This window comes from Urocampus carinirostris, chromosome 1 (assembly GCF_059441175.1).
Source record: "Urocampus carinirostris isolate Australia breed hairy pipefish chromosome 1, RoL_Ucar_1.0, whole genome shotgun sequence".
Lineage (NCBI taxonomy): Eukaryota > Metazoa > Chordata > Actinopteri > Syngnathiformes > Syngnathidae > Urocampus > Urocampus carinirostris.
In genome coordinates this window covers 62,060,230-62,072,865 of record NC_142349.1, presented here as the reverse complement: position 1 = coordinate 62,072,865, position 12,636 = coordinate 62,060,230, and the positions used below count along the sequence as shown (strand labels likewise).

General features: G+C 40.2%; 1 protein-coding gene across 8 annotated transcripts in view; it reads right to left on the bottom strand.

Annotated features, from left to right (window-relative positions):
- Positions 1 to 12,636, bottom strand: part of adgrl2b.1 (adhesion G protein-coupled receptor L2b, tandem duplicate 1) — a 238,403-nt gene that overhangs the window by 55,679 nt on the left and 170,088 nt on the right. For all 8 annotated transcript variants that reach the window (XM_088347648.1, XM_088347657.1, XM_088347604.1 and 5 more), the window contains 3 exons: positions 6,874 to 6,996; positions 4,859 to 5,067; positions 3,150 to 3,323 (listed from right to left, as the gene is read on the bottom strand). In XM_088347648.1, coding sequence (XP_088203774.1) covers positions 3,150 to 3,323; positions 4,859 to 5,067; positions 6,874 to 6,996 — 506 coding nt within the window. The remainder of the gene's footprint in view (positions 1 to 3,149; positions 3,324 to 4,858; positions 5,068 to 6,873; positions 6,997 to 12,636) is intronic.

Below are 12,636 nucleotides of genomic sequence, written 5' to 3'. Positions count from 1 at the left end.
GATTAAGGGCTATACAAATAAAAATGACTTGACTTGACTCTGTAGATCCTCTTCAACATACGCTCCTCATCCATCCTCTCCATGTGTCCAAACAAACTCTATCGACACGCTTGCTCAGTTCCACTACTACAGCATGTAATTATATATATATATATATATACAGTATATAATGTTAAATTGAGTTGAATTATATAGCAACAGTATGAGGTCATATTTCAAATACTGCGGCAATTCAATAAAATGAATTGGAAAGACCTACACCCGCCCTATATTTTGCTATTAATTAAATCATCATATTTACAGTGGGTTAAATAACAAGTTGACTGCTAATGTTGACTGCTAATGTCAGCAGCCAGGTTGTCGAAGCTCATTGCTAATGCTACCATCACCAGTGCTAGCCTCTAATGCTATTGGGCAGGTTGGCTTAGAGAACAGATAATAGTTGAGAACATATCACCCATTCCTAGCTGTAGCATCACTACAGGATCAGAAAGGGAATGAAAGAAGCTAACTTATAAAGGCAAAGCTACAGAAGCTCACGAGGGTGAAATATTTATTTTTTGAATTGTTATAAATATTTTGAATTTATTGTATTTTTTTTTAAAGGGCATGCAGGACAAGTTGCGCAATTTTTTTCCAGGCCTCTTTGGCCTCGCCGGAGGTCTGCAACCAACCGGGTAGCGTTTTAACCGAGCCGTTACGCAGCGCTACTAGCAGCGGTTTCGGCTTCCCGAGGTCAAAGGCGCAAAGAAAAAAGTCAGCCCGTATTCACACAAATGTGAAAATTAGAGAGCGCCGCGTACGAAATATCGCTCCTCGCAAGTCGGGCAAATCCTCTTGTGATATTTGCACTTTTATTGAGGGCGAGGGCCGTGGCGGAGGTGCCGGGGAGGCAATTGGCGAGATGCTAAGCCCTGCCTCCAGGGGGTTCTGGTTTCAAGCTGCGGTTAAGGTTGAGGTTAAGACAGATGACGGGGGACAGGGTTCACGAGCGGGGGACCTATTATTAAATCAGCCGCAAACGGATCCCCCACCCGCCCGCATTTACGATGCCCGCCGTCCTTCCTACGTTCGTTGTGTGATTAAATTGTAACTGCATTATTTTGGACCAAAACACCACTTCACATGTGGGACTTAAAGGGGGGCAAAGTTGAAGCTTTGCGGTTGTTCCCGTTTTCAGCAAAATTCTCCCCATGTAATATTAGACAGTGGCTGGAGTGAAATATAATTAGCAGGCTGCTGTTTTGATCCTTTAAAGTGACGGCCTGCTTCTCCGGAAATAATCGAATAATCAAATTAGCAGCCACTGCTATGACATCCTTGCGCTTATCTTCGCATGAGCCGGAAAATCCAAAAAAATCCATTTATAAAACATTGCTCAATTACAGCAAAAGATGTCAAATGACTAGGCTGACATTTATTCCAGACTACGCCTTTATTAGTACGAGCGTTCAAGTTTGGGTGGAGCTAGCCATACAATTGTCCATCGATTGGTGGGTGTGTTTATTAGAAGCTTGATTTATAGACATTGTGCCTGCGGCATTCATTATTTAGCGAGCCCATTTTGTCAGGGGTGGGGCAAAGAACAATTAGTCGAGCGCTCAATTGAAGGAGGAAGGTCTTTTCTTATGATTTGCAGATTTGCCGCAGGACAACGCTATCTACTGCAGTATTATAGGTCAGCATCAGCAGGCTTTATGAAAATCTGATATGTAAAAATAAGATAGTAATAGACTAGGACAGAATAAGGGCATAAAGCATGCATGATTCATCGATTTATTTCAGATGCTAGACAAATTAGCGACTAGTGTACCTGACACAGCCATTAGCATTAGCTAGTAAATTAAGTTTTAGCAACCAGCGGCGTGGATGCTAGATTAGACCTCTCAGTAAGTGCTTGAAGCAAAAACGCAAACCCATCTGCCTAACACAAATGTTCTGGTTTGTCTGCCAGGATTAAAACATATAAATTGTTAATTTTCAATTGTTATTGGTTAAATTTAACAATGGTATCTATAATATGAAAAGAAAAATCCTATTGTTCCCTGTTTATCTTGGATGAAGGTGACCAGAGCGACCCGACCCATTTTCAACATGCGGTCTACAGGCCCTCGCTCACAGCAATAGTTGACCGGGGACAGTGGATCGTAGCTATACGGGTGCTGTTCATTTTAGGCATAAAGATCAGAAAAAAGGTGCCATGCTCGACAGAAATTAATTGAAGGCCTTCACTCTCAGCAGTAGTCGACAATAATGGAATGCGGCTAAAACAGTACAGTTTATTTCAGGCTTCCGCAATAGTATGCTTTAACTGTCAAACCGGAAAAAAAAATGCGCTCTGCACGCCCCTGGTTTCAGTAAAAGTCGACCGGAGATAATGGATCGTGGCCACAACCATGCAGTTAATTTTCGGTGGGCCAGAACGGCATGCCTCCAGACAAAAGTGCCTTCTCAGGGCCAGCATTTGCAGCGCTAGTCGATCGAGGATAATGGCTCACAGGCAAAAAAAAAAAACAAAGAGCGTCCATGCATGACACAAATTCACTCTCGGTCAGGGGATAATTGTACACCGCCAGAACTCTTTATTTCATTTTAGGTGGGCCAGAACAGCATGCCTCCTCTATCAGTCCCCACTAGCAGCAATATGGGCTTAAAAATAATGGATCGCGGATGCACGGGAGCAGTTTATCATAGGCGAGAATACAATAATGGCTAAAAGAAAGACAACCAAACCTAACCATAGAGCGCAGATGGATTGTGGTTGCAAGAGTGCAGTTCATTTTTTGGATGACAGAACAATAAAAAAAAGAGATGCAAGGACCGACAAAAACATGCTCTGCAACAAAATGGAATCAGGGATAATATATCGTGGCTGCTCGAGTGCAGTTCACTTTTCGGTGGATAGTCCGTCAATATATTATTATTATTAAAAAAGCGCCGTAAAAAATAAGACGAAATCACATTCTGCCGGGTCCCTGCTGCCACATGCGATCGGGGATAAAGGGTTGCTGAATATCTTTCAACCCTTGAAGCACAGGGGGTGCAAAGTATAAAGCGTAAAGTGGCTAGAGATAACTGTATACCTATTTTCTTTTTTTACATTAAACATTAATAATGTTAACTTTGTTCATTTTGAAGACTGATCTCACCACGTTCCCCCGGTGTGCCATGAGGATGGCAAAGTTGGTGAGGTGATTGCAGGAGCATGTAGTGTGACTCTTGTTGGTTTCCAGTAGCTTGCAGCCTTGAGTGGACCAGTATCCCATCATGCTTCGCTCGGAATAATTCCAGAAGGAACAGTTGGGGTTGTAGTAGTGCTCTTTCTGTATTAAAATGAAAAAAAAAAGCAATTAATCATACATGAGCTGCACGCTGCAATATGCATGGCCGCACCTTGTACATTCGCAAGGCTGACTGTGCCAGGGGGTGAGCTAGCGGCGAGGGGGAGTGCATGTTAGACAAATAAGTGTCAATTTATATTCTTTGAGAGTGTGCCATGGTGGGAAGGAAGCGCATGAAAGAGATCCAAATTAGGGAAGAAAGGAAAGTCGAGGAGACAAGACGCGACGAGGGTTGCTATGGTAATGTAAGGATTGAACATGGCCTGGGAAGCGCTCCTCTGTTCCTATAATCTGCCTTAATAGAGAGTTCATAAAAACTTGATGCAGATCCGCGTAACCCGACCATGATGGATGGGTATGTGTATGTTTTACATTGTCTCGTTAGATGAACTTTCATTACGACGATAAAAGGAAGTTCAGTCAAAAAATTTAAAAATAGTTCAATGTGTGTTTATTTTTTATTTTTTTCGGGGGGATTTGTGGTGTCTTTAAACTATTGAAGTAGAATATTTTCTCTATTAACTATGTGTTAACAAAGTCAAACTGAGTTCAAAGAGTCTTAATGTTTTTTTTTCACACCATGCCTAGCAGCATTTATCTTACTTTTATCAGAGCTGTTTGGGACTCGCAACACATTAGGAAGCAGGAAGGGGGGGAGAGGGTGGGGGCTTAAGAAAGATTTCATACTTTTCAAGGTTTTCTGTTGGTGTAGCTTGAAAGTGGTGAAAGAAGAAGAAAAATGACCGTTTCAAATACAGTCCCATCGCCAACCCCCCAAAAATAAGTATTTATTCAAAGCATCTGAGAAATGCAGGTACTTGCATACACCACACTAGCAGCTTGACAGAGGCTGCAATGATGACTTCAGCCAGAAGAAGGCGTCAACGAGTATAAAAATGAAAAGTTCCGGACAGCACCTTTAAGGCTGTATAATTGCAATATGTCTGGATTAGAGATGAGTAAGTATAGTTGGTAGCAAGCCTCGGGAAGTGGTGTCATGAGTGGAATTTCACAGCACTTTTTGATGAGTTATACTGGCTTTATAGTTTTAGGGTATCTTGTTGCAGACTTGGCAATATGGACATATTTTGAAAATGGTCGTCATATCTTGAATCCAAAGCTTTCCAATGATATGTAACATGTGACTGGTGACATCGTGAAGACTTTGTTTATCAAGAGTCTGATGGCCCAACGGCTTGCCATTGGAATGTTAAGGGGTTAAAGCATTTTGTTAACTTTCACTCAGGGGCAAAACATAGACTTAAAATATGAAAGGGAAAAAAAGACATGATAATTATCCTGATAATTATCGGATATCCACTGATTAGAAATGTTTTAGCGTGATAACAATTTTGGTCATTTCGCCAAGGCCTAGTTGCGTCCATCCAGTATGGCCGACTGTCTGCATACGGGTATGCGGGTGATGTCACACGAAAACTATTGCCACATAGGAATCAAAATTGCTGTTTTCCTCCTTGAAGCAGCTGCGGTCTTGCGGGAAAGGGTCGGGGTCTTACATCCAGGTGCTCCAGGGTGAAGACGACGGGGTCGGCCACAAAGACACGGCTGGACTCTTTGGTGATGGAGGCGGAGAGGATGTGGGAGTTGACGGTGAGAGAGAGGTTACGTGGTCCGGTGGTGTCCCCGTGGCCCCGCAGCGTGGCGTTCTCGGTGCTCAGGAACTGACCCAGGTGTTTGTACAGCACGAAGACCAGCTTGGCCACACCTGTGAGGCATCAAAGCGGCGGGGGAGGAGAACACACACGCAGGCATGAAATCAACCTTCGGAGACCAAAGAAAGATGACACTTCAGGGATTTGCTTTTTTTCCCCTGACGGTGGGGGAGGGGATGAGGTAATAGTTTATGTGGGATTCCACGCCTCATTTTTCACTTTGTTGTTTATCTGCCTTTAGTGGTTTATTACCTTTTTTCATCGATTCGTTTGTTTTGCTGTATTTTCTTTAGTTTATACATGAAATAAAACAATTTATAATTGTCATTGATAACAACTTAGTGAATATTGTTTGTAACAAGAATAGATGCGGCACTCCAGGATAAACATGTAATAAAAGAAAAGCAAGATCTTAGATTAATAGGTAAATATTTACAAGTTAGTGATTGTAGACTGGCCTAATTTAAAAGTACATCAGAACAACCGTGCAACAAAAAAATAACACAATGGCATTAGCTACAGAACATTTCTAAAAATGAGAGGAAAAACAAAGTCTGAATATACATTTTTCTCTATATGAGCAAGATTTTTTTTTCTTCAGGCTAATATGATACAGGTACAACCAGTTCAGGGTGTCCCCTCCCACTGCCTGAAGATGGCTGGGATAGGCTCCAGCACCCACGTGACCCTACTGAGGATAAGAGACGCAACAAATGGATGGATGGGTGGATGATAAAGACACCAATCGTATGCTTGTCAGAATGCTGTGTATTTGCATTACAAATCTTGTTTGAAGCCTTTTTTTTAAATCTTTGAAATTTTACATGGTGTTTTGGTTGTAAAAAAAAAGATGATTCAATGTTTTAATTTTTTATGTCAATTCTAATAAAACCCCTTGATCATTACACATGCAATTTAGAAAATATTCAATACATCAATGATGTCATGTTCTAAATACGAAACAATGTCATTTTTTTAAATGAGGAAACAAATTTTAATTGTCAAATTTGTTTACATATTCAACTTTCCTTATTTTGATATGTTGTCCTGCAAAACAATGAGCGCATTTTATTGAAAAATTTTCCATAGCGACGCTCACACAAGCACAATTATCACCAGTACTGATACCAAGTTCTAAACAAAAAGGAATTTTGATGACTAAAGTTATCTTGAAAAAAAAATATAGAAAAAAATAAGAACAAAACAATAACTTCTAATTTAAGCGGGCACCCGTTTGTCTGTTTGTCCACCCAAGAAAAGGGGGAAGGAGTTTAGATATGACCACTATCCTTCACAGGCAGCAAGTTTGTTACCCTAGATGTGAAAAATGCCCCAAAAGCTGAGGTAGTACTTCTTCCCAAAAAGACATTCCAATCCTCCAGGCAAGAATGACATTGAATATCAACAACATCTGTTAAAGGCAGTCAGGTAAGTTACTCCAGATGTGAAAAAGGTGACTTGGCATTTTTGGTTCTACCGACTCAGCAGGTTGGTCAAAACGGGAAATGCCACCCAAAAATGGTTTTGCATCCGAACACAGGTAACGCTGTAACAGCACACAGCCATTCTAGTTATTATGATTATTATTAATCAAGCCATGATTACATTTTGGGGGGGGTAAATTATTTATTCAAATTATAACACAAAGTTGACCTAAAATAAAATCTATTCTTAAACATTAGGAGCCTACATTGTCATGCCTCTTTAACGCAACCCACATGTGCCACGTGCTTCAAATTTTCCCCGCACCATATTTCACCACAAAATAAGTGATGACTCCACAAACCCCTCCTCCGAAAGCGTTTCTCTGTTTACATCTCAAGTCATGCAGAATTCGGTGCGAATCCGTCCGCTCTCACCGTTTTTACTGTTGACTTTGACGGTGTTGGAGGAGAGTTGAAGAACGGAGCCGTCCCTGCTGGACTGGGGGAACCTGAAGTCCTGCACCTGGCCGTCCGTGCTCACCACGTACACATCCATCACTAGTGCATTAGTCACAGGAGGAAAATAAAACACAAATGTTTAATAGAGCGAAAAAAACAAAACAAAATCCGTCAGGTGAATGTTCGTTCTACCAGTGAGTGAACACTACTCCATGCGGCGCCATTTATCCACCGCCACTCTGTTTGTAGTCTGCCGGGTATCAAAGAAAAGAAATAACAACAAGGCCTCTCGCTCGAAAACGGATGAGCGTGCAAACCTTCCCCGCCGCATGAATGTCAAATATTCATCGGATCAAAAATATCATTGAGCTTTTACTTTGACGTCCTCTACGCCCCCTGTGGCTTTGGATAACTCGAAGCTCCATGAGCAAATCTCTCTGAAAATCCTCCAAATTCCCACATCCCTTCCCCCTTCGCCACCGCCGCGCCAGCTGCTGGGTGGCGCTCTCTTTGATGTGCGCAATCACCGAGGGGGTCAGGAGGACGCCGGTGCTTGCGCGCACCAGAAAATGGCCCCTATTTTTTCCCAGATAGATGACTCCTGACAGGCAAAGATGAGGGATTGCCCTCCGCTGGCCTCAACTGTCCGTCTTGATTTTTTTGGCGCGCCCTGCCTCGTCTCCGGCGTACCCGGTGCTGGCCCGGAGGTGTCGTTTGGGTTACCTTCTAATTGGATACAAGCGGCTCGACTGGCTTCTTTCCATTCTCAGGAGGGAGGTCGGCTATGATAGTGACTTCGGCAATGCGTGGGAATAGAAAAAGATGAACGGCTGCGCTCCCTACTAAAGTGAATACAGTGGTACCTCTCTATATGAGCACCTCTAAACTCAAGAATCTTGGTAAACAAGTTTTTTCCTTTTTAAAGAAAAGTTCACGAGCAGTCATAGAGGCTACAACTAGAGATTGCTCAAGACTGCTTAACACTCGTGACTGCTTTCTGCCAGCTCATCCAGTTTGTGCATGCAAACAACTAAAGGCAAGAAAAATGAAGTGAGCGTATGTTCTTTTAAAGTTACAGTAACTTTACTTTTAAGTGTACAGTAAGGGCTTCCTTATTGTCAACCTTCGATCTCATACCTGTCAACCTCTGCCAATTGTTACCCTTATTAAAGATTGCAAATCCTCCTTATAAGGGGATAACAAAAACAAGGCAGAAGCAACCTATTTACTCATAGCGAGACAATGTAGATTACGGAGACAATATTAGCAATCTACAATGACGTTGTCGTCTTCTACCAGTGACGATCCGGATTAGAGCCGAAAAGGGGATTACGAGATCGGTCTCTTTTGCTTTAATTTTCCGTATAAAAATTGTTGTACGCCGTACAAAATGTGAAATAATCAAAAAAACAGATAGGGGGAACATGTATAAATTGACAAGTATGCGATTACTGTCAATCTTCCTTGCAAACAGACCTCCACCTTCAAACCACACGAAGGTTTACGCCTCCATGGTGAGTGCTCATAATAAACTCACATTTTATTTCTTTAAAATCATTTTTGGCATTTATTTCTCTTATTCATGTATTTTTTTTTAGGTATAATTAATATTTGAATGTGTTTTCATTTTTCAGGAAAATGTGTTTTTAGCCATTATTCACTTTGATGCGTTTGGAAGATTAGGAACCAGCCAATTAGTTTTTATTTATTTTATATTGTGAAAATTCACTCGTTACACGAGCGATTCGAGCTCCGAGAATGATCCTGGAAGGGGTACCACTGGCAGGCAAACATGTGGGATTGCGCTCCAACGGCCTTGTCTGTACGTTTTGATTTTTGGGATAGCGAGTTTGGCGCTCCTTGCCTGTTTTCCGGCATTACAGACACTGGTCTGGGGGTGTCATTTAGGCTACCTGTTGACTGGAATACAAGCGCCACGACTGGCTTCTTTTTACTCTGTGGAAGGAGATCGGCTATGATACTGACTTGTGCAACGCGTGGGAATAGAAAAGCTGGATGGCTGCGCTGCTTACTCGAGTAAGTATTTTGATTGGCGACGCGACGAAGTGGCCTAGTTGTTTCATGAAACATGAAAAGTTGAAGTGATAAAAGCACAGATGTGTTTGCATGCGTTCGTGAAGTGTGTTATTCCGAGACTAATTTATTGCTTGAGTTTTTAAACACTAGAAAAAGAGTCTTGTTCATAAAAAGAATCAAAGCACAGTTATCTCAGCAGTTAAGGAAACCTAATAAGTCATTTTGATAGTAAGCTAAGATAGCTACCATGTTTTCTGCACCCCCCCAAAAACTAGTATTCTGTCACATATTTTCCATACATAAGGCGCACTGGACTATAAGGCGTATGGAATTTAACCCACATTAAGAGTTTCTGTGTAACCATTGGGCTTTTTATACATTCACGGCGTATAATAGTGTAAGGATTAATCAGTCAATGAGTATCGCTAATTACATAGAAAATTATTGTTTTTAATGGAATTCCCACGTGGGTTGCTGTGGTGAAGGCACCAACAACTTACATAACTAAGGGTACAGATAGCATACAAAAAGGCTTTAGTGATTATCTCATCATACTATGTTAACTCACAGTACCAGAAACACGGATTTGCATAGTGCATTTTGATAGGTTAATTAGGTCTCTCTACTTTTTCACTTGATTAATATGTTCTATATACATAAAAGAGCTTGTATGGTATTTTAGTGAAAGATTTCAGTTTGAGTTTTTCGATATTATTGAGGTAGAGGTGAAAACGTGGAGAGACTGTTGCACGATACAAATCAGTGTTTCTAGGACGAGTAAAAACTAGTGTGATGGGATGAGGTCTAAAGCCTTATCGTATGTCAGCTGTACTAGTGGTAAAGTATCAGCCTCCTCACCGCCACAACTCTGGTTTAAATTCCCTTGCATACACCGATTTGTGATTTGGGCCAGTGATGATTATCGATTGATAAATCATTTGTATAGTAACGTACACCCATAATTACTGTATGCATTTCCACTCTTATCTACTGTATTCTGCAGTATATAAGGCACACTTTCAAATTTCTGCCCAATTAGGGGTTTTTATGTGTGCCTTATAGTCCGGAAATCAAGGTACATACAGCATGTGTTACTTTCATTAAAAGACATATATTAAGCTTATTTTTTTTGCAGCTACAGACATATTTATTTATTTACTGGTCCAATGTGGCTCTATGAAAATTCCTGCCCTAACACATACACTGGCAATGACAACCAAAGACTTTTTATTTTGCATTAATGTAGTAACTACCACTGACTATTGTACACATCAATGGCAAACAAAAGAACAAGCATTTCTTGATCTAATATTGGCTATTGGTCAGGGAAAGGACAAGGCAGATTAAAAAATAAACTTCTCATCTCATCTCATTAGCTGCACCGCTTATCCTCAGTAGGGTCGCGGGGGTGCTGGAGCCCATCCCAGCAATCATCGGGCAGGGGACACCCTGAACTGGTTGCCAGCCAATCGCAGAAAAAAATAAACTTTTAATTTTAAAATTTGAACTAGTGAGGATTGTCATACCTTTGAATACAGACTTTCTTAAATAGCCTCTTTATTTTTAGGAAGGTCCGATTGTCTATTGGTTACGGCCATGCACCTTAGCGAGGGTACCCATTTGCGTGCCTTTTTCATAATTCTCGATAACCACAAGCTTCCTTTCCATGGTTGTCATATTTTTTTCTTATCTCTTTAGCACAACTGCAAGCCTAGGGACCCATAGTCAATTTATACAGTACAAGAACTGCAGTATTATTTAACCGACGCATTCCGTCTTTACGAAGCTGACGAGATTCTGAACTGAATAAAGAGAAAGGCATAGTGGGAAGTAGTTAAGGCAATAGCTGACCAGCATTTTATACGATATCAACCAAAAGCAGACATATATCTCAGAGACGTTAAATTGTAATACACATTATCCCTGCAATGTTTGAATCCTATAGATTTTGGGGCATACAAAATAATGAGATGAAAGTCTGCCAACGGTAAACACCAACTAAACACAAAACATGAATATGCGTGTTGGACTTTCTTCTTAAATCAAAATGAAAAAAAAAAAAAAAAAAACAAGCTAGCTTGTAGGAGAAAATAATAGGGGAAGAAATGACAAGAGTTTCCTGTATTTTCTTCTGTGGGGACACCGAGGTCATCAAAACAACTGTGTTTATTTTTGTCATTCTGCAGAGACTTGTAGAAGCAGAAACACAGATTGAGTGTGGAAAAAAAGGCCCAAGTAGAAGATAACGTTGTTTTTTATCATGGTGGCGGAAGCTCATGTCCTAATCTATTCAGGCACCCCCTAAGAAAATTAAACAAAATGTTTTAAGTGGGTTGACGAAATGTAATTAATACGTTTTTTTTTTTTACTTTAATGAGTTGAAATGAAGTAGAGGTAGAGCACTCTTCTTGGGATAAAGAGGTCGCAGGTTCGATTCCCGACATCTCCGTGTTATAGCTCGAAGTGTCCTTGGGCAGACACTGAATCCCTAATACCCCCAATAAGCAGATAGGCGGCTTGCATGGCTGACTCCCTACTGGTGTGTGAGTGTGTGTGTGATTAGGTAAGTGTAAAGCACATTGTTAAGCGCTTTGAGAGGTCTTCATTGACTTGAAAAGCGCTATAAAAATGCAGACCATTTACCATTTGAAATGCTGTAAAATAATTCTTGTATAATATGGCCCAAACCTGTTTGTAGACAAGAGCTAACTGCAACGTTTCCAGTACTCTTAACAGAGGGGGAGCTCTTTTTTTTAATAGGAAATCAACAAAAAACTTTTTTTTAAAACAAATTTGTTCAATGTTAAGAGTGATTTATTTTGCATGTGATAAATAAAATATGTGAAAATACTTCCATTGTAAATTGCTACTATGCCACCATTATTTAAAAAAAAAAATTGATATTGGACTTATTTTGCCATCATTGTGAATTCATTTATTTAGGGCGGTCCCTTGTTTCAGAAAAAATGGATCGTTATATGAACGCAGAGCATTTAAGAGGTTATTTTAGGATAACAAAGAGAAAACGGCCACATTCTCAGTCTCATAAAAACGGGTTGATTTTAGTGCTTATTTTTTAATTCAACAAACAAAATGTTGATAAAGAATCATGGGGACACAATCGCTATCAGAAACTCGAGTTCCCTTAAATCTAATTGGCAAAATTGTTTTTAAATGAAGTGAAAACAAAGTTTCATTTATCATGATTAGTCTTGCTGATCCCCCTAAAAAAATCCACTAATCAAACTGCAAGTTCTATGAGTAGTTAAAGTTATGCAATAAATTAAATTCATTTGATGAATTCCCCATTTTTATAAACGACTAAGGAATTTAAGTTCCATTCTTTCCACCAAAGTGGGTGAACATAAATAAAGGTTTTTGCACAAGTGGCAGAAGGCCTGATAGGGTAGTTTACAAGACTTTAAGGCACAAAATATGATCAGATTTTATTTTGTACAAACAATAATCGATTAAAATAGTGCAGTAGACCCGGAGATACAGCATATCCGCCTTACAATCTGACATTTTCCCATCTACTAAGAATGGTTCAAATGATATTCTGTGCAATTAAAACGACATCTATTGACTGAACTCCCTCCCATAATACTCAGTTCCTTCCGAATCTCCTGTAACACATTGTTACAATTGTTTAGCAGTGGGTCTTCAAAATTTGCAATATTGCTAAAATGTTAGATAAGAACA